Below are 23376 nucleotides of genomic sequence, written 5' to 3'. Positions count from 1 at the left end.
GATACACAAGCCATTACAAAACAATATTCACATGGGCAAAGGTTTACACGAAATGTCATCCCTCAGTTTTAATGGATGTTAAGCCAATAGGATACATGCTGGATTCCAGAGATGTGGAAAGGATTCAGCTGCATCTTTTAAGACACTTATGAATCTCTGTGATATCACCACTAGAGTTCTCAAAGATTACTCAATTCCCAAATATAGACAGATACTGAAAAAATGGCATAGAATATACACATAAAAGTAGTTGAATTAAGGTTGCAAAACCAGTCTTGGTTGTCTTTCTCTAATTCTTGGTAGCCTGACTTTGCAACTTGAATTGCCTATTCTGTATACCATAACTGTACTAGTTATGACAGAAATAATGAAACAAAATGGTAGCATTGTTTCTCAAATACTTAAATCTTCTATACCATACAATATATATACAATATATATTGATGCCAAATATATAGCTATCTATTCACACAAATACACACACTAAAGGAAAAATGTAGGGGTTTTTCTTTTGTGGTTTAGAAATGTTGACTAGCTACTTCCCATAAAATAACTTTTAAGAAATACTAGTTCCTTCTTACATAAAAAGCAAAACACATTAACAAGTAAACTTACATCATGCATGGAATCCATCAGTTTTGTAAGTTGATAGAAACGTTGCGAGTTGGCCACAACGCCTTTCTGGTGCAAACCAATTGCCTTCACCAGTTCTCTAATGTAACTCGTTCTCATCTCATCAAATTGGCTTTGACTTCTTAGACCTTCCAAAGGAACTAAAAAGACAGTAACTTGTGTGCAATTTATTCTGAAGGCAATGAGAGAAATTTAAAGTACAGGAACAATTTATAGTATTTCACACTGTGCAGTGCAATTCATTATTATACGCCAGGTACTTCTTCCCATTCAACAGTTACTCCAGAAACAGTGATACAATTAGTTAAAAGGATATACCAGCAACAATCAGTCAATTGTGCTAATTGCTGATGTCTAGAAATAGCCTTAAGCTTCAGCTACACCCGTCTGCTGAAAAGAAAATGGCCAAAAGAACCACTCCTGTCCTTGAGGAAAGATGTTATAGACTGGCTCATGTTTACACTGCTGAGGGTCAGCCCTCTTCATAGCAGATTTATGTTCGAGAGATCTAGCTGGGCTGCTTCAAAATGGAGTCAAGGAATGAACTAACAACTCTTAAGTAGCATAGACAGCAAAGCATCCAGGGCTCAGACCTCCTGCTTGGACCTCTTTCACTTAACAGAATAGATGTACTATCAGAGTCTTAAATGTGAACAGCTTTTAGAGAAATTAGCAAGGAGAAGCAAAAGGCTGAACTCACTCTTCTCTTAATGGTCAGCCGTGAGGACCAAAATGAGGACACAGAGAGAACGTTGAGAAATGAATCTGTTAGTGACTGCTAATGATAAGACCATATTTAATCACTGATGATAAGTGTTGGTAGCATTGTAAGGAAACAGGCGTAAGCTCTAGACTCTGCTTTCCTTTCCAGAGTGTAATACACAAGTCTTACAATTTATGTTGTCAAAGGCAACTAAGAAATGAAAAACTTGAAGAAATGAAGAAACATGAAAAAATATTCCCATCTGGCAATCAAATCTAAATCCTTGCTTCACTATAATAATCATACGTTAAAACATGGTCTTGTTTTAAACATACTGTTTTTGAAAGAGCTGTTAAATGTCTTCCCCTTTCCTTTCTTTCTTGCCAATGACATTTCATACTGCAACGTCACATTTACCATTTCGTATTCTGACAGCAAGCATGAGGGGAAGGATTAACCTCACCAAACTTTAGACATTTTACAGTATAGGCATCTCCATCTGGGCTAGTTACCACAGCTTGCTGTATTTTTAGTGGGAAAAATCAGGCAAGTCTTGGGCACAAGGCATGTTCACTCTTTTAGAAGTAGCTTTAGAAAGAGATGAATTATGCTGTAGAATGCTTATTTTCCTCCACGGACTCTAAAAGAATATCATAGGGACTAGCTCACATAGTTAAATAAATTGCATGCTAGTTATCTAGGTATCTAGTACATCTTCAATCTGGTATCAGACCACGACTAGAATCAGGCCACAACAGATTTCATTTGCATCTCTTAAAAAAAAAAATTGAAGCTTGGTTCATAATGACATTGACTTATTCAACACTGTAACACCTAACTTCCAGGTGATTTGTCACTTTCTGGAATTAAAACATAAATACATGTGTGTGCTGACTCTCTGTACAATGCACTGTATTGTTAGATACCTAAGAATGGAATTCTTAAAACAGAAGCCACCTAAAAAGCAGGTGGCTGCACAGGGGTTGGACCAAACCCAATCCCTTAAAGAGAATTAGGTAGCAAACCCTGCACAGAGAGAAGCACTGCTCTCCATTTGGAAATCATAAAACCTGTTCCGAAGTCAGTTGCCTAAGTCATGTCTGGTTCCTCAGAAGAAAGAAAGGGGGAAGGAGACACTTCAGGCAAACAGATTGAAATTGTGTCCCTCACCTCCAGCCCAGAGAAAGACAACAAAGCAGAAGTTCAAATCTCTACCCTACTTGAGTTAAGCAGAAGTCTCCTATTTTGTAGGAGACTGCCCACAAGAGGAAATGACCCAGTGTGCCAAGGATTTCTCTTGCTCTGTGTCTCCTCACACAAGTGAATATCTAGGGGAATGATGGAGACACACATACAGAAAACAGCAAGTGCCTAAGCACTGAGATTGCTATGGAAGTCAGGATCTGACTAAAACAGAATTCAAACAAAAATAAAAATAGAGAATAGAAATTGTGACTGCTTCCACAGAAAGTACATTTACAACACCATATCTAGTATTAGTCCAGCTTTTAGGGATGCCAGTTAGATTTGTTTTGGCAGCTGATGGAGATGAAATGCTGGATGAGGTGGACCATTGGTTTGACTCAGTATGGCCTCTCAAGTCTAGACAGACAAAGGAGGTATCTGAAAGTGTGCCTGTCACATCTGCGCCAAGGGTCTGAACGGAAGGCAAGGGTTCTGTTTTGTGGAGAATGCAATGTGCTTAGGAGTAATACAGGCAGAAATACTCACAGTGGGGAAAAGTTATGTCATGGAAAAAGAATAGCTTAATTTTCAAAGCCTGGATGGCTCTGGGTGTGTCTAACAGCAGAATTACAGACACCTATGAAATCTTTTTCATATAAAGTGACATTCTGATGGAATTTAGGGTTAGGTGGATGCTTTCTTTGACTTACATCTCTAAAACAGCAGTTAAGTCCTTACATTTCCCTTGTGAATTAAGTTACAAGATCTCTTCCAGCAAGGCATGGCCTGTTTCCCAGAATTCTGCAAAAGCACAGTCACATTCCTGCCTAATCACAAAAAGTTCCACTAAGCTATTTATTTGAGTGAAGAATTACAATGCCTTACATGCACAAATGCAATTTAAACACAGGTAGCTCAAATGATCCTTCCCCCAAACACATGTGAAGAATGTGGATGCTTTTATTCAGCAGCAAGAACCCAGTCAAAATCTTATGCAACGAGATTCTGCAATTCCTCTAAATCAAAAGTCTGCAAAGTGTCACAGCTAGAACTGAACTTGCTATATGCTTATTTCTCTCTTTTTTGGCATAGCTCTCCTTTCTTAAATCATAGTCTTTCTGAACTATTCATAGTATTAGTTCCCAGATGTATGTGGCCTCTGCAAGATGGAGCCCTATTTGGAACTTTTGGGGCACTACTACAACACAGCATATTACATATAGTAAATGAGGACCTGTAAAATGGAAACAATTGCGGAAAATAAAAATGTTGTTCCACTTTTTGCAAAGACTAATTCTGCTTTCAAGACAGCTTTAAAACTGTCACAAGTACAATATAAAGAAAATGTCTAAGCCACAGCAAACTCAATGGAAAAAGTGTAAAATCAAAAATAATGTTAAAGATTAGGATGGGGTTTCCATTCAGAATTAGAAATGTATCAAGACTGACATTTAGTTATGTTTAACACAAATTACTGTTTCTTTGAAATTATATAAAAAGTAAAAAACAGTTCATCTAAATAATAAATCAAACAGAAGACAGAATGAGAGACTAAAAGTTCAGACTTGATTTACTGTTAGTATATGAAAGCTTGAAATGGCCATACTTTCATATTGGAAGAGGATTAAGATGAATACCACGACTAAAATAAAAGTAGTCTTAAAAAAACATTTTATAGCAATAATGAGGTTATATGGGTTTTTGAAAATAGTTTTGTGGAATTATATTTATACAGTACCAAAAGTTTACTAAATGCCTCAGCAACAACGGTTTGGTATGTTCCTTTTCCCAAAGATCTGACAAATTGTTTTTTCCTATAAGACAATAAGTGCAGGAGAGAACAAAAAGCAAAACTCATCAGCAGAGGTAGAAATACTTTCTTTTTTTTTTTTTTAACTCATTTCTTGCATATATATAAACATATCATCTTAAAAATGAGTTTCTGAGCATTCATAAAGAATGGTAGCTTGATGAATTCTGTTAAATTGATGCACTCGTAAATGAGAGGGATTGGACCATTGCAATGTTTTTTTGAATTTGATTTGAACCTTGTGGGACGGAAATGGAGACCTGGAATATTACAAATGTATCTAAATTTCACTGAATTTTAAAACTTCCCTTTAAGGTTCAGATAGACAAGGGAGTTCATTTTGTGATGAAAACAACGTGGAAAATATTTAAAATAGGAATACATTCAAATTCCAACAAAGCAACTGGACTTATATCAGAGAAGGATTTTTGTCCACATTATTTTTATTGCTTTAGCAGGGTGTATGGTATTTTGCTATTATTTTAGTAATTTCTATGTTCATATGAGCTAAATTTAATCTTTACTGCTTATGTTCTGCTGAGACTAAGTTTTTTTTAAGCATGAGCTTATGCAAATACCAGTCAAGTACAGCTTAAGAGGGAATAAATTTTAGTTCCTTAGCTTTTACTAAAACTTTGTACAACCAACAAGCAGGTTATGCAGGATTTGCACATCTCTCCTCTGACTCGGTAGTGTGTAGAGAACCTAACTTCAACATTCTTCCAATTATATTTCTTGGAGGTGTTTATTCTCATTTCTAATAGCACCTGTATAATTTTAAAACTTTCTATTTGTGGATTCATAACTAACAATTATGGCCTCAGCAGATGTACATTTTAGTATTTTAGAAAAGGTTTGGAAGAGAACTTCATCAACTACCACATTTCCCATTTAAAGTGGAATGCAGCTGTATGCTGGATTCTTTAAAAGATGCGTATGATTAAAAGTGACCACTGATTTTGTTCTAGAGAAACAAACCAAAGAAAAACATTTCCATTTGTTTATATCTGTGCTAATCTTGACCTATTTATTACTATAAAAAGTTAAATAAATGTTAGCATTGTTTGCCATGTCCACCTCCCTAATTCGTTTGAGTAAGCATGCTTTAAGTTCTTGGCCAAGATAAAGCCTTCGGTCCTGACAATTTATTAAGTATTTTTAATATATTTCTAATGCTTGTAAAGTTTTTTTTTATTTTATTTATTTTATTCAGTCATTTAAGCTGAAAAGCTTCCAGGCAGAAATACTGCACACTTGATTTGAAAATGTGTAATACAGTATAGCTATATATCAAAAGGGATCCAACACTTCCCGGGTGCCTTTATACAGAATAAAACCAACAATGAATCACGAATTATTTGTTCCTTATAAACACTGGAAAAAATATTTTTAGGTCTTAGAATACTGACATTCCTCCTAAAGAAGTTTCCATTTGCTAAGCCAGATAGCTTAGCAATTTTCAAGTTAAACAACATAGTTCAAAACTCTTTTAGTAGTGATATGTAACAAAGAAATAAAAGAACCTACTTGTGTTGAGAAGTAACAGTGCTTTCATACATAGGAACTCTTCTTGGCTAACTTGAAGTCTGACAAATTCCTGTGGGAGTTGCCACATGGATAGACACAAGGAATAGAACGATGATTCTTTCATCCTCTGTCTTACACCCAGAAAAGGTAAAAAAAATTTAAAAACATGAAAATAAAGAAAAGGAATGGCTCCAGTACTAATTGCTTGAAGAAAGTGCCTTGTTAGCAGTTTAATTACCACATTACAGAAATTAAAGGAAGAGGTTATACACGTAAACAATTTTCTGAGTTTTTTGCACCTACACTAGTTTTTTAATCGTAATGAATGTGCTGATATTTTGGATGTTTAATCTGTTACTGCTGCCCAGAAAAAAAAAACCTTGGAGACTATAAAAGCTGGATGCTAATCACCAAAAAAGAAGGGTTTTTATTAATTAAAAAAACCCTAATAATGAATGTGAAGTACTTTCTTTTTCTTTTAGAGGTTGATAGATTTTTACATTCTCTGAAAAGATTTCAAAGCATAACATTGAAGATAAACCTGAAAGTTTATAGAAAACTTGTTCTTAGGTTTTGCAAAAATGTCTGCATCAAAATACTTTGTTGCAAGTCTATCACTGTACTGTTAACAGCAATGATACTATTTTGTAGCATTTTATGCCATTAAAGAAACAGCTAAAAATGTTAAATGTAAATATATACAAAAACTTAGACATTAATACAGCCTTATCTAAACTCCTGCAGAAGTAAATAGGACAAATCACACAAGGAAATACATAAAACTGTTTAGTTTTTTACAGCACTTCAACCTTACTTTTCTCTTTGAGATTTTGGTATACTCAATATATTTTATTGCATATATTTATTGGGAAGTTTTCAACTGAAATTTGCATTTCAACTGCAACAATAGCATTTCCAAGCTTGTAAACTAAACTGAATTCATTGTACATTAATCTGAAGAGCCAGTAATATGGGCTCATTTTACAAAGCTGCATCCCGATCCAGATCAATTAGGTACAACAACAAGTTTAAATTTTGCTCATCCCCCTTACGAAGTTCAGATCAGTGTTCCAACCTGACTGCAGATAGTACTGCCAACAGTGAAAACAGAAGATATTTCCCATGAATAAAATACTTCTCGCAATGCACTGAGTTTTTTCTTCTGTTATTTGAAGTGTTACTGTTATCTTAAATGAAAATTATTTCAGCTTTGTTCAACATCTGGTATCTCGCACCAGCGTTTAAATGACTTAAACATAGAAATGTAATCTGTTAGATCTGAAAGGACTGGTTACTTCTATAGCTACTTTAAATCTCCCTTCCTATTCCTTTCTGGTAGTCTCTGTTGCTAAGTGGTACCTATGAAGGGTGACAGCAGCTTTCAGGGTATGCTTAAATGCTGTTCTTTTAGTCATGTTTTCAGACACTGCAAAGTATAAGTAACAGTAAATCCTTGTAGGGTTTTAATACTAATTCATGAAATCATTGTCAAATTAACACTTCTGGCTTTGTTGGTCTGAAATTGATGCTACCAGACAAGCCATTCCTAAGGAGCACTACAACTCAGTTCACTAAATGGCAGATTGGCTGTGAAACAATCTTTGGATTGTGGTTTCATGGTCATTTTGAAACAACTCAAGTGTGTGTTGCCCCTGTGGAAGGAATTTCCATTATCTCTTTCCACCTCTAGGTGTGCACTCCTGCTATTCTGGCATGTCTATGTAGTGAGTCAGATCAGGGATCACCTCTATCTGCTAATTAATGGCTTTTTCTAGGGTATTTCTCAATTTCCTTATCTGTTTGACAGTGCAGCCAGGTAGTGCTTGATCCAGCTTAAGTGAAATCATGGGGATGCATGACCAGGGCAGGCAGGCAGGTGGAGCTGCCTTTTTTGGCTGTGTTCGGCACTTACCTTTGCTTAAAGTGATGATGAAAGTACAATCTTACACATCACTGTAGACAAGGAAGTTGCTTACATTTTACTGATCTAAAAGCTAACTTATTTCCCAATAAATAGTTGCAGCTATGACTTAGTGTGCCAGTGTTACTTTTCATGTCTAGCTCTTTGTTTGTAATGTTTCTAATATGACCCTGATGAGATGTTCTACAACCAAGAGAAGGGTATGTTGTCAGTCCATCTCCTTCTCAATGTAGATGGTCTTGAGCTGCAAACAAGAAGCTGTCTCTGAGGGATTATAATCAGGCTTCATAAATCTCAATCCTATTCTTGAAGAAAGTCGTCTTCACAAGGTGGCAGCAGTGGTCCACATACAGGGTAATACCCCAGGACATGATGTTACTGCCTAAATCTGTCTCACTCTGTGTTTCTTCTCATGTAACCATAAGATATATCACAGACTGTGCTGGGACAGAATACAGTCAGAAGTTCTCTCAATCTCATCCCTTCAAAGTATTTCAATTTGTACAGCACAATTAATACACATGGGACAGGAAAGCATTACTCTATAACCACACAGGGATTTACAGTCATCTGGAAGAGAAAAGGTCAGGAGCTACAGGGCCAGCTCCACTGAATATTTAAAGAACTTCACTGGCAAGAACCTGCATGTCTATAGATTTTAAACTCAGGTGCCTAGATCTTCTGCAAATCCACCTCTTAATCCTTAAACAGATATGTCTTACAAGAAAACCTGTTTAACTTTCATCTCACTTCACAGTAATTCTTCTAGGATTTTGAGAAAAAATAACTAAGAAAAATGTATTATGGAAAAATAAATAGGAAAATTAAATTATATTTTACTGTTCCTGGAAACCTCCCATGTATTATAACCAAAGTATCTAAAATTACAGCTTTGATAATATTAATTTGCAGAGCTGAAAAACTGACAAGGACTGAAATGAAGATTATCTGAATTCATCAGCATAGTAAAGGAAAATCTAAGCCAACAATCCTCCCCCTCCAACCAGAAAAGAGCATTCTCATATATTTTATCCTTGATATTAAAATTCCTTCTTGCTAATTTATTACAATTTTCTAACAAAAAATGTACTTTAGAAAAGCAGAGTTTTATCAGAAAGTGTCAAAACTGAGTATTTTAGACTATATACAAACTATTTGCAAAAACCACCCAAACAACACGGACCAAAGAAAATCCTACTTAGTTCAATTTATTAAACATTAACTCATGTCTTATTCAGATGAATTCAGGTAAATCTTCCGACAGCATCATTCTTTTTTTTTTTATTATTTTTCTCTTAGATAATTAAAATATTATTTGAACTCCTTTTGTTTGGCCATGTCAACAGAATATCTGGGATTCCCACAAAACCTTTCCCAAAGTTACTGAACTTTAATATGATCAGAGGATTTTCCTCTGCTGTTGGTTTTGGAACAGAACAAGTAGTGAATGAAATCTTGACCTCAATGAAGTCACATTCTCATTGACACAAATAAGTTCAAAATGTCATTCATATTATGCAAAAGCAGAGTCTACTTACTCATTTAGAATCAGATCTGGTGCAAAATATAACATCTGACCACTGACATGTTTGTATGATCTCCATCCCATTGCAAAAACCATTAGACTCATCCAGGAATACTGGATGAGGGTTATCTGATCATCAATATGTAAATTCCGAAATCCTGGAAATGAAATTAAAAGTTAAAATACTTTATAATTCTCATTTAGGCAACAGTTGAGTAGGTGTTCTGAGATTACAACTTTGCGCTATAAAACTGAGAACACCCAGAAAGTCAAGTGCTTTTGGGGATGTAGCTCTCAGAAGTTTGTGAAGTTTCTATAATAACTGGCTATCTCACTTTGATAGTTAACCCCTTGCCTTTTTGTTCTGATCCAATATTTTGAAATGATCAAACCAAAATTAACTTTAGCAGTCAGAAGTGACTATTTCAGGAAATAGGAATGCATCTCATTTTCCTTTGGTAAAAATATGACAGTTTGTAACATGATCACTGTAACCAACCCTTATTTAATATAGATAGCTTGGACTTCAGTGTTCTTAACAAGAGATACACTTGTAATACAATAAACAACCACATATGAATATCTTTCTTGCATTTAACTAAAGAGAAGAGTATTCAGTTGTGTGTTTGCCTTTGATAACTTTTGCTCTTTGATAACTTTAAAGATTGCTATGAACTATATGAGTCAATCTAACAGCTTCCTGACACTGAAAGCAGTGGTCCTGCTACCTCCTTCAAGCAAGCTCTGGCATTCATGCCACCCCTCAGTGAACTGGTTCAGCTCATGAAGCCATCAGAAAACTACAGAGGGTAAAAAAAAAAGGTTTGTTTTCTTCTCACTTAATGAGATGAATCAGTTCAACCAAGAGGTCTCACAAGCACAAGCTGCAGTAGGGAAGAGCAGTGATAGGGACTATCCTTTCCTGCAGCAGTGAAGCATCAAATTGAGCTCACATGAAACCGTATTTCAGGCTTTCTGGTCAATATATTGATTTTTATATATCCCAGGATCAGGCCCCTATGATCATGCAGCACATGTATATACATAACATAGATTTTTTTTGGAACCCAGTCTTCGATCTTCATAAATTCAGTTACTTCTCATTACCAGTCTATTTGTGAGCTGCTTAGTCCTAACTGGTACTATTTATTACAAATTTTCTCTGTTGCTTTCAAAAACTTATTTTAGTAAGAATAGGAATAAAGAATATGCAGAAATAAAACCATTTTTTCATAACAAAAGAATGAATAATAGGGTAGGAGGGGTTAGGGTGGAAGGGCTGCTATAACGATCACATATAGGAACTCTCTGGGCTTCTGTTGTTTTTTGGGGTGAGTCTACATTTTTAGATGCTTTCTTCTAAGAGAGCCCTCCTATTAAAATGTATTTGATTAGTGCATATATTATCTGATGAGTGGAAGGTTAGTAATTTTAGAATTTGTTAAGAATTAATTAACAGGCAGACAATAATATTCTCTTTTGACTGCTCGTCCTATGTCATATTTGCTTATCTAGAATTCACTACATATAAGAAGTGCTATTACCTGGTAGCAATTTAGACCACTTGACTACACAAAGAAGTTGCCTCTCACAAAGATGATTTAGACTGGTCAGCAAGGAACTTGGTGTTTCGGGTTTTGTGTTGTCATAACCAGCATAGACAACTTCTGGCTCAATGCCTCGTAGAACACTTATCATTGGGGGAACAAACTGTATTTCTTGATTTGGAGAAAAGGACAGCCTTTGGGTTAGAGATTGGCTTTCATCCTGAAGGGTTGCTGGCTGCTGGAGTGCAACATCTAATGTTCTCACAACCTTAATTTTGTTAAACTTTTTAAATTTTCGACCTGAAAAAGAAAATTGTTAATCCGTTAAAAAGAATTAACCAGAAACATTAATATTTTCCAGTAGTGCTGGATTACACTTTTATTCTATAAAAAGAAACTAGAACTGTCGTCTGAGTAAGTTTTCTATTTTTGACTATTTATATAATTAAGAAATAATCATGGAAAATTCTTAAGAGTTTCTCCCTCCATATCCTCCTCCCTTCAGTAAGAGACGAATGGCACCCACCCATTAAAATTATTGCCATGAATTCTAGGTTACAGTAACCTCATGAAGTGTTTTCTGGTTCAGTTCCCACTGTTCTATCATATGCCGACAGCTGAGCCAGCTGGCTGTACAATCCAGCTTCTATTCAATGTTAATTAAGGATACTGTTTCTTTTTTCTCCCTAATACTCAGAAACAAAAATGCTAGTAATTAATTACTACACAGAGAAATTCCTTTCCTCCAGTTCCATAAAGGCATTTCAGTCTCATGGTTAAATTCTATTTTGATGATCTGTAATGTAATATTTTGCTCCTGTTTACCAGAAAGAAAATGGAATTAGGGGGATGAGTGAAAAGCCAACAAATGCTGTAAAACCACATGTCAACACTTACAAAACTCTTCACTTTCTAGAGAATAATTTCTCTTTCTCAGTATTTGCAATTCCATACTGCAGTAGTTTGAAGAACTAACAAAAAAAAAAAAATAGTTGAACTGCTTTCCCAAAATAAGCACAGATACTACATCTGGTATGGCTATGCAAACATAAAGAGCTCTAGGTAGCAATTCTTCAAATTTCTTTCATGGAAACAGTCTGGAGGTGCACCATATAGACAGAGAAAATCAAACCTTCAGAGGCTGAAAGACAATAACCCTCAGTAACATCTTACGATATTACATATTTCAATAAAAAGGCAAATCCATGTAGAGGTAGCTGCATGGAACATATGCACTATAAATAGACCCTCAAAGGTGATGAAAACCCTGTCAGATCATTAAATTCCTCAGTTCTGCCAAACAAGTTTTGCCTAGTGAAAAAAGGGTGTCATAATAAACAAAAAATACAACAAAGATACTGGTATTTATGGTCTGATTTAGATGACAGTGGGACGGTAAAAGACATGCAGTGTGACTGCAAACAAAGGGTAAATCATTCTGCCAACAAAGAAAAATAAAAAGTTTACATGTTTCAACCTTAAAAAAAACAATAAAGAGACAGTTCTGCTCCAAGAAAGCATAGAAATCACATAACTATTTTTACTTGTTGACGTGTTGCATGCTTTAACAATAGAAAAAGAGATGCACCAAATTTCACTAGATGAAAAGAAAAATCATGCCTATCAAATTGCTAAAACACTGAGAAACTGCATTATAAAATGGCAATATGCAAAAACCACTTATAAGTACAGGAGGGGAAAGGTAACAGAAGCATAACATTATGCATCTATTTGGTTGAATTAAAATCCAGTTTACAACATGCATATCAAATTGTCTTTTGAAAATGGTACTTTTATTTACAAGTGCTTTTATTAGACAAGGGAGCTTATCACATCCTAAAGGAAGGAGACGAAGACTTCTCCATCTCTTACTGCCTTCTTTTTATGTTAGTTAAAAGTAGTGCCGCACTGTCAGAAAGCAACCAGTGTACCAAAGAGGCCCTAGGACACTGGAGTAGGGAAGCACACCTAAACTTCACCACATGCTCTGAATCCTTTCTCAACTGTTTATGCAAGGAATCGAGAGATGCTAGCATAGTCAGACTCATCTATTACTTTACTCCTTGGGAAGTCCCTGTCTTCCAAACTACACACTAAAACAGAAAGGTTTAACAAAAATGGCTTTACTTAGGAACATGCCTATTCCATTTTCTCCAGGTGCTCCTTTATCATAGAAGATAGCAAATTTTATGAAAATCCAGTGTCTCCATTTTGGAAGACCTAGGATGGACACTTTAGAGAATTAAATTGACCTTTGCAAAACATTCATTAGTACATGGTTAGCATAACTTCAAGCAAGATTAATACATCAAACATGGAAAATTTCTTACGTTATTTCTAAATATTTTATACAGAATAAATTCTGTTACTTAAATTAATTACTCTTGATGTACACTGGCATAACTGGAGGCAGAATCAATCCTCTTGTTTGTGAACCAGACAGGATTGAGCAGATGAACACAATCTAAAAAGCCAAAATCTGCTTTTTTTTAAAAAAAAAAAAGTGTTATCCCATCATAAATATGCATGTTTTTTTCTTTCATACGAAAAAGTAAGTTGTACACAAAAGTTCAAAACTTCAATTTAAATTTTAAAAGTATTTAAAATCCAAAGGGAGTATACTAAACAAAATTTCAAGAAACACAGTTTATTGATAGTATAAATACAAGTGATGGGCTCTTCAGTAACACTTATCATCCAGTGAAGTCAGAGGCCATACTATCACTAACTTAACTGTGAGTTTAATTAGCTCAGTACGAAGTGCCCCGACAATCTAATGCTCGTTTTATCACTTGTGGTAAGAATACAAATATTTCTCATTAGTGACTCCTTAGTAAAGAACAAAACACAAACTTACACCTTATGTTACAGCTAAACCAAAAAAACCCCAAAAGAATAGACAATATATTATGACAAGAGACCTAGGGTCAATTTCTATCATAATAAAGCTATACATAGTCCTAAACATGCTGGGAATTTCCCAGTAAGTATTGTTTAGGCATGAAGGAAAACAGAAGGAACAATGCATTTGATAGTTCATAAATAACAATTTCAGGTATTTTCTGAAATAATGGCTTCAGATACTTTTACAGTTCAGAGAACAAGCAAAGAAAGAAACCAAACAGAGTGCTTATCACATGGAAATGTTAGTAGTTAATAAGTACCCATGTTTCCAAGTGGTTAAATGTATCAGAATTAATGTCACATTGGCTTGCAGAATTGCTTATGTGTTTATTTCTAATTATGTTGCTTAACAGCCACCAGTAAAGCAACTCCATTTTTTACCTATGTACTGGAGAGGTGACTACTAATAACTCACAGCAAACTTTCCCATCTACGACAAGGAGACTATGTCAAATTAATTTGAACTCTTAAGGACATATGGAATACAACAGAGATGTGACAATAGCTTAGTTTTTCAATTGCTGCTTACAAAAATATCCAGATAATTTCCTGCTGTAAGATAAACAAATGTCTCCACTTAGTCCTATAATGTGTAAAGAATACTAATCCACTCTGGCAACTATTCATCTTAATATTAAAACCTATCTGTGCATATTTAGACAGCACACCTTCTCTTTGTGACATTTTCACTAATTTGTTTTAAGATAGCCAACCATCAAGCAGTTTCTTAGTACTCACAGTTCCCTTACCCCCGATTACTATAAATAGCATGTGTATAGTGTTTGTGTACTACATGTACCTAGAAAACATAAAGAAATTTAAAAAATAAAATTTATTTAATCTCATCATCAAATACATTATGATTTTCTCCTTAATACATAATTCTGTATTTTAATATTCTTTTAACTAAGTATACAGAACCATACTGCCAATCAAACATTACTGATAGTAGACATTTCATATTAAAATGGCTGGATTTCTAGTAAAAGTCTATCTCACTATCTTTCTCCGTGTCCTGTAATCAGGTGAAAAATGTCAATGATTTATTCTTGACAGAACACTATGGCTCTGACTTTAAGGTCACTATGCTCTGATGTTTTTTATACGAGAACAAGCTATGTACACCTTAGAAGGGTGTACACAAAATAAAGGAAACAAAGCAGCAAAGCAGAAGCAATAGATCTTGATTTTAATAAACCCTTTGATGCTACCTCAGAAAATATTACCTGGAAGATTAATTCAAATTTGTCTCCATGTAATCATTGCAATGTGAAAGCTGACTGAAACAATGAAGAAAGCGATAATTTAGCAATACAGCAGAACAAGGAATCTGTGATAGTCAGCCTGGAAAAATTAGATTCACTGATGGGAAATAAAAAAGCTAGGTATTTGTTTATTCCAGGACCTGACACAGCTACCTGCTATCTTATTAGGTAGAAGATTAGAAAGGGGATAAATTAACATGTCCAGTTATGAGATGATAAAACTCAAAGACAATTAACACTTCCACAGAGAATGATAATTAAGGAATTACGAAATATATGTTTTCATTGATACTTTCTTTGTATATATTAAGGAAGAAAAAACAGTCCATACAGTGAAAACAGTTACTAAAGTTATTTGTTGCTATCCTATAATTTACTTACAACTTACTACAATTTACTTTAAAACAATTCAGGTTCATTTAATTGCTTTGAAATTAGGGTCAGAAAATGGAACTGTTGTCAATGTAATATAATATTATTCTCTACCTATATGGTTGCCACTCAGTAACATTCAGTGCAAGATAAGTGTACTTCTCCCAGCAGTAAATTTAATTTAATCACTGTAATAAGAATCTTTAGAATCTTATAGTTAACATCCTGTAAAATCTTAGTCTTTCTCACCTTGATTAAGCAATATTTGAGGTCTGCATTTAGTAACTGAAAGCTAGCATTAAGAAACTAAGTAACAGGAGTAAAAGAACAAAAGTATATCTATGTAAGTTCTGAATGGCAGAAACCTGAAAATGCACAAAAAATCTTAAAATATAATAGGCTGTAAACACAGGAAAAGATTTAAAGTATTGACAATTCTGATTAGTCAAAAATATTCAAGGATGTATCTAAGTATGTAATTTGTTCCACAAATTGGAAATTTGTTTATGGACACTTACGTCCTGAGGAAAATTAACTAAGCTCAGTAGTATTCCATATATGAATCATACTGTGTTATCAGCTCGGCAAGTCATGGGTAGGAAATATTGCTCATGTGATACAATAAAGGAAGTATAAGAAATGGCAGAAAGGCAAAAGTAAGAAAGATGACAGTAACAGTAGGAAGAATATTATGGTTAAAAGCTTACCTTGAGTCTTTTTGTTGTTCTGAATTTTAAATCCTTATTTACAAATAATATAATCTCACTCTAGTTTTCCTCTCTTTTTTTGCCTACGTTTGTCTTTTCTTCCCCTTTCAGTATTAAGCGCTCCATTTCAATCTGCATAGAATAATTAGCTTCCTAATCCCACTTGAATGGTTAACATCACTATTCAACCTGATGCAGCTAAGAAAAAACTAGAGATGCCACAGTCCTGGCTCCATTTGATATTTCCTTTTTTCCATTGCCTCAATGTTTTCTTCTTCCTATTTGCTGCCAGAACACTTCTTTCCAGAAGATGGGGTAGGTGGGGATATCAGGGCAGAGATCTGATGAGATCCCATGCCCCTCTGAGAACTAGAGGAACTAGACTGGAACAGTCTCCTCAAAAAATGGAAGACAGCTTTGATTAGGTATGTTTAGAAAAGGACTAAACAACACAACAAACTGGCTAGATAGAACAACCTAGCTCTAAATACAAAGAAACTATTCACACTTGCTTAGTACTAGCTGAGAAAAAAGGTGATCCAAAGAGAAAGAGGAAGTTTTTACTCTCTTCCTACATGATGCTAAAGAACTAAGTGTCAGAACACCCTTATCCTCAGGTTTTGGTTTCAAGTATGAGGACATAACATCCTCATATGAGGACACACTAATGAGGACATATCATCTCGTAAGTATTGCTAGCAAAAGCGTCCAACTTTTTCTGTTTTAGGTACCTACATCCAGAGCAAAATATACATATTAAAAAATACTAGGAAAACTAGCATCCATAAATGTATGCAAAATATAGAACAAAGTCAAGCCTTCTGGCTACTTTTCCTATGTAGAATTACTAACCAGAACAATGGCAAAGCAAAAGGACTAGATGATACTAGTGAGTCATCACACACTCTTCTGCTTGTTGAAACAGTGCTGCTTGCGATGTTAAAATACTTGGAGTTTACTTATTGGTATTATCCAGGCTATCACACATAAAAATTCAGGTTAGATCATCATCAAACTCTTGGCTGTGCAAAACTCACAGCCAGGAATGAATTTTTGCCTGTATTAATTTACACCAGTTAGAACCATAGAATGGTTTGAGTTGGAAGGGACCTTTAAAGATCATCTAGTCTATCCTCCCTACCACGGGCAGGGACATCTTTCATAGATCAAGTTGGTCAAACCTCACAAGACAACCTTACAAGTTGCCCCAAACTTTACAAGACAGACATTATATCTGCCACCTCCTCCTTTCCCAAGTCTCCATTCTTATCACACATTTTCCACAGCCCACTCTGGACCCCAGCCTCCTTGGTTTTCTCCCCTTCCAAACCCGGGGGACTCTTCTGTCACCTGGGCAAACAATCCTTCAGGTTCAGGGTGAAAAGTCTGCCTTTGTAGCAATACTGTTTCTTTAATGCGCTCCTACCCCAGCTCTAAAACACCGCTTTTCTCTGAGAAGGATTCAAAGAACATGGTCTCTTTCTTTCGTCCTTCTTCCCTCAGTCCAGTGCCACCAACATGCTCCATTTTTTTTACTGAGAGGCAGTACTGACTGACTAAGGTGCAGGAAAGAGGGAGAGACAGTAACACCAATTAGATTGATGGCTCTCGTTACTCTATCTCCAGTGCTGTGGGGTGAGAGGGATGCAGTTTGCAGAAGACGACTCAAAGGAGAGACAGCACTGAAGGTCTAGGGAGGTTCAGGGGTACAACACAGAACACAGTCTATACTGCAGCATCGCCTCTCCCTCCTCTCATCCCGCTTGCTGTTCCCTGGAGCTGCAGCACTGTCGCTTACAGAAGATGAAGTACCGAGAGCCAGCAACAGCTCCTCACTGGTTGGGAACTACTGATTTATAACACCGTTAAAAGTATAAAATGTAAGAATGACACAATGGCCATGTGTGCAGAATACTCCAACTCCATACAATATTACAGGAGCTTAAAGCATACAGCTGTGCAATCGAAATGTCAGTCTGAAAAGTACATACATGTTTTAACTTATGAATGAACACAGATTAGCAAGATAATGAACTTAATGCACAGTATATAATCCCAGTTCTTCCTTCAGGGATAAAAACCAATACATAAAATGCAGAGAAAGAGATGTTTGATGCACTAAAATAAATTATATTAGAAAGAAATCAGGTTTTTGTCCTTCCTTTTTTTTTAATTCCCTTTGAGAACATATTCTATCATCTTTATATAGCCATTTTTTTATAGTCTTACCTGTATTCTCAAGCTTTGTGATGATCCAAAACTTTATATAGCTAAAGTTCTCATGAAAAATATGAAAAATAACCAGGAAAAGTATGCATCATTCCTGCATGTTGGCACAGCAAAACTTGCCATGTGACTACCTGATCCTACACCACTTTCTTCCTGTAGGTCTTCAAAGGCATAATGCTCAATTTTGATTAATGTTACATAAAAAAAGCAAATCGGTTACAGCAAGAATTAATAGAAAGATGGGAATTCCCAGCATCTAGTATGCAAAGTCTGTAGTGTTGATGCAACCACTGCCTGGCCCTCTTCAGTGGAACAGGGGGATATAATTTTGTTGACATGTACTTAAAGCAATGATGGAGAGCACAACAGAAAAGAGAAGGGGATAGTACTGATTCCTGATTTTAGTGTCAATCTCAATTTGCTTCTTTATTTTTTACCTAAATCAAATTTTCTGATCCAAAATTATTAATAAATATACACCAAAGACACAATTCCTGCCCTTGCAAGAAAATGAGTATAAGGGTACACAGTAGGAGAGAAAGATTCTTAAGAAAGGTATTTTTGTTTCAGGATTTCCAGACTCATTAAAGAAAAATTATAAGGAATTTTAAAACATCAGGTAATTCTTCCAGAAATAACATTTTAATGTGGTTCTTTCCTTTTCGGTATCAAAGTAATGTTTAAACACAACAGATAGAAGGTAGTGTTCTTGACTGCCTATTTTTCTGACTCAGATTTGTAAAGCAGCTCACCTCCCAGGACCATACCGGCTTGACAGCACTTCCTCAAGCGACATGCTGGACAGTTCTTCCTACGAATTTTATCAACTATGCAGTCATTTCTTCCAGCACATAAATAGTTGTGCTGCCCTGTAGGCAAGAGAAAAACAGGATTAATACTATGTTTTCTAACATGACAAAATTATTTCTGTGTATAAATGTTCCAAAAATAACAGAGAATTGAACCATTAAAGGACTTCTTCATTTTACGCTAACTTTCAAATAATCATGTGTTACTAATTAAATATAATAATTTATTTGGCCTAAGAGTGAAACTCCCCCTCTACGAAATTCCAAAATAATTAGCAGACAGTATGAACTGCTTAAATTATTGTACTATAGATATTTCTTAAGTAAATCAAGCATGACAACAGACCAATTCATTTATTTCAAACTTATTTTTCTTTTAAGTTATTGTTCCTGATTTTAAAGAACTTAAGTAAATTTTGCTTGGATTGATGTGGAGTTTCTGACAGAAGACTGAATGAAGAAGTTGGGGCAGTGCAAAAAGGAGCCCTTTAAGCAGAGTTAATTACCTCTGATGGAGAAGCAGTTTTGACCTGGACTTGCTGAAATACCAGGTGAACAGATGCAGCCAATGCAGCCACAAAGGACAAACAGAAGGCGGCTATAACTTTTGGTTTAAGTTAGCTCTTAGTTTATTGTTTAATTCTGAAGGACTCGGTTAGGAAGAGCCTGTCATTACTGCATTAAAATGGAATCTTTTTATGAAATTAGCCTCCAGGAGAGCAAAAAATTGAATTCAGCTGATATCCTGACATTTTTTTGAACACAAATTTCAACGATCCTTCCCAATTTCACTTGAAGAGAATTTAAAAAGTATACTTTTATGCTCTGGTATAATAATGATAATTTCTCTGATTGATTTTAATTTTGGATAAGTAAACAAAGCTAAGTAAGTATGTAAGTAAGAAGAAATCAAAGCTAATTTTCACATATCCTTTCAAGTTAAGCCCAGGTTTACCCTGTAAGTTGTAACTTTAAAATCCTGCCTGTTTGTGCACATAATCTTCTATTCATTTCAGTGTCTTACCAGTACCTAGCATGAAAGTGTGAAAACAAAAAAAAAAAGTATTTATTTTGAGAGCAACAAAGTGCATCAAAAAAGTATGGACAAACTACAGAAGTACCAATATCATGGATACTTCCGTCATGGAATATTGCGGATGTGGACCTCCAAATATAACAGACATCGATACCAAACCTTCTAAATTTTCACTAATTTCTAGATCAGTATTACTCTGAGTTAGCCATCTGATATCACCAGTAGCAAACAAATCTGAGATGATTATTCTACTCAGCTGCTGTTATTCAGCTTTCTCTGTAACCCTATTCTGTTCTTTCTCTGCATATGGTAAAATGAACAACTGTTCACCAATAACTGTTCTTCACAGAAGAAAGATAAACTGAAAACGAATCCTCAGATGAAAATGCAGGAGAAAGAAGAACATTCCATTCTAACAAAAGCAAAGAGCTAGTGCTAAACCAATGTATTTGTTTCTGTGCTAACATTTTTTTAGATAATTAATTTACTTCTTACCCATACTTTTAAGAACAACTTGTTTGGTTTTAGTGAAAGAAACTTGATTGCCTGAAACTCGTTTTTATAACAGTTTCTTTTTATTTTAGAAAACAATGGGTAAATAAAAACAGTTGCCTCACGCATTGCCTGGCATTTAAAAAGTATTTAGTAATGCAGTAAATCAGAAGAAATTCTCATTTACTTTTTCCCATTAATTCTAATCCTGGATTCCTTCTTACAGGAAACATTACCAAAAGTAACCAAATGAATAAAAACCTGTCTTGCTTTTGGCAGCAGACCAGCAAAAAAAACCACTTATTTTGAACAGTCTTCCTTGGGATTATTTGCAGTTTTTTCTCGTTTTGCTTTGCCTTTATTAGTTACAAAAGCATTCAGTCTTTTGATAAGCAACAACAGTTTTAAAACTCTGTTTGTTTAACTGAAATCTATAAAGCGTCAGATTATCTCTGCACTGTGGCATTCTGATGCTTTAACATACAGCTAATTTACAAAGCAACACTTAAGTGTAGGTTAAGTTTTGTTTGTGGGTGTCTTGGTTTTGGGGGTTTTCTTTGGTCCCCTGAAAGGCACCTCTTCTGGACCTCTTTTCTAGGGAATCCTTTGAGTCTACACACATGGTCTGAGTCCATAAACCCATGTCCATTGCAAGACCGAAAAATGGACTATGTATTTCCAGTACAGCAGTAAACGTTCACAAGCAGCATACAATGCTATAGGCATTCAAGTTGTACTTTTCCCCCTATAATGACACAGAAAAATGCTGATCTACCAAAGCCAATGCCACATCATGAAATATTACTCTTCAAGCATTCAGAGAACACTTATGTTTATACGTTCTAGAATGATGTCAGTATTTAGAATTCGCTCTTGATATCAGTATGTGATTCGCATACTCAACACCCAAGTGTGTGCTCTAACTGCTAAAGGAGGCTAAGGAGTTTACGTAGAAGCAGTAATGCCAACACTGTTCCTGCTGGAACAGGAAATTATCTGGAAAAACAGAAGTTAATAGCTTGATTTATACTGATACACATTTAAATAGCCTGTCTTATTTATACAATAGTGTTTAAATATTATGCATCTAAGATTAAGCATTACAAATCAAGGGTGCAATACATCATTTTAAAATTTTAAATTTACAGTTACACATTTAAGTTTAACTACAGGTCTTAAAAACCTCTTCATAATTTAGGATTATCAGTAGATCTAACTTCCACTTCAGTTGAAAATGCATTAATTACTTCATCATTACATAACAACTTACAAACTGCTTATTATAAATCCAAGATTGACAAAATTTTTCACATTTGCAAAACAAATTGTAAATGAATCACAATTATGGAAACTACTCCTCAATGTTCATATGTTCTAGAGTTTAAGATTAGACAAGATTAAATAATCTCTCTGTCCAGTGCATATCATGGAATAAATGAAGTCTGTTACTGGAATTTAGGCACAGTAAGAATTTGCTTTGATCTTCAAAAAGACAATACTATTTCATTCCTATTTATTTCATAAATCCTATTTAAAAAACTAATAATGACCAATGACCTAATCTTTATTATGTCTTCACCTAGTTTATTTCTTCCATGATACTAGCATAAAAAAAAAGCAGCAAGAAGCAGCCAAAACCCTGCCAACCCAACCCTCCCATGAGCTTATGGTGATAAAATCTCAGGGACTTATTGATTCTTACTGTCAACCACTTCCTTGTTTTCAAGACTATAAAAAAGCCACAGTCATATCCTGAGCTTGAATCACACCTTCATGTGAGTTTTCCACTCCGCTCACCTCTATCCAATCTCTCCCCAACACCTCCCATCCCAAAGTGTATTCCTTTCATTCTGATTCAGCTGCAACTTATTTGGAAAACACGTAAGGTTCAATTATATAGTATTTTTCATAGTCTCTTCTGTCAGGGATTTTTTTATTATCTCAGTCATCTGATTTGATCTCATATCTATAGATAAATCTGAGTCAATGTTCTCATCTGAAACTGTTTCTACCATTGTGCAGAGCTGGGTTCTGAGAAACTGCTACTTGATTGACATTAGTATTTAAGTGGCAGCAACCATCTGAAGGACAGATTATGTAAGAAATGGAAAACATGCCAGATATTTGGTTAATTTCAAAATTATGGGACAATATTCCGTTAGATGAAGCTGTTTGGAATGTTTTCACGGGATGCTAAAACATTTATTTGAAAATACATTTGCTGTATCTCAGTCTTTAGGATCATCTATATTTTTTCAATATGTGAGCATTGCAGTTATATTAAATGTATATACTAATGAAGTATCCAAAGACCCCTGTCAAGATAAAATTCCTGTTCAATTGGTAGCTTGTCATTCAGTATCTTTTATATGACTACTGTCATTATAACCAGGAACAAACCCAGAAAAAACAGGATAGTAGTCTAAACACTAGAGCACAGGTCAGAAAGTAAAGATTGATATTTGTGTTTCTTACAAAAATATGAATCTGGCAACTTTCTGGCAACTGCCACTTTCTCAGAAGTCTTCACCCAATGTTAAGTTTCCTATACACATCTACTTTTCACCTCTTTTTGAAAGAGCACATTGTAGCTCGCTCTTAACATGTCAGCTTGTGACCTAGATTTGATTGAGAATATGGAGAAAAATACAGAGACAATTTCATCTGTTACTCATATGTTCCAGATTCTTGTAGGACAGCATTTTTCTTAA

At 35.0% G+C, this 23376-nt stretch overlaps 1 protein-coding gene across 1 annotated transcript in view; it reads right to left on the bottom strand.

The window, feature by feature from the left end:
• The window catches only part of PGR (progesterone receptor), a 41974-nt gene that overhangs the window by 5482 nt on the left and 13116 nt on the right, over window positions 1–23376 (bottom strand). Inside the window, exons 3-7 of the mRNA XM_075140099.1 lie at window positions 19081–19197; window positions 10849–11151; window positions 9318–9462; window positions 5859–5989; window positions 616–773 (exon numbers count right to left, since the gene is read on the bottom strand). Of these exons, the coding sequence (XP_074996200.1) occupies window positions 616–773; window positions 5859–5989; window positions 9318–9462; window positions 10849–11151; window positions 19081–19197 (854 nt within the window). The remainder of the gene's footprint in view (window positions 1–615; window positions 774–5858; window positions 5990–9317; window positions 9463–10848; window positions 11152–19080; window positions 19198–23376) is intronic.

Source organism: Calonectris borealis, chromosome 1, assembly GCF_964195595.1.
Source record: "Calonectris borealis chromosome 1, bCalBor7.hap1.2, whole genome shotgun sequence".
Lineage (NCBI taxonomy): Eukaryota > Metazoa > Chordata > Aves > Procellariiformes > Procellariidae > Calonectris > Calonectris borealis.
Note: the sequence above shows the minus strand (reverse complement) of the source record. Positions and strands in the feature narration are given on the sequence as shown.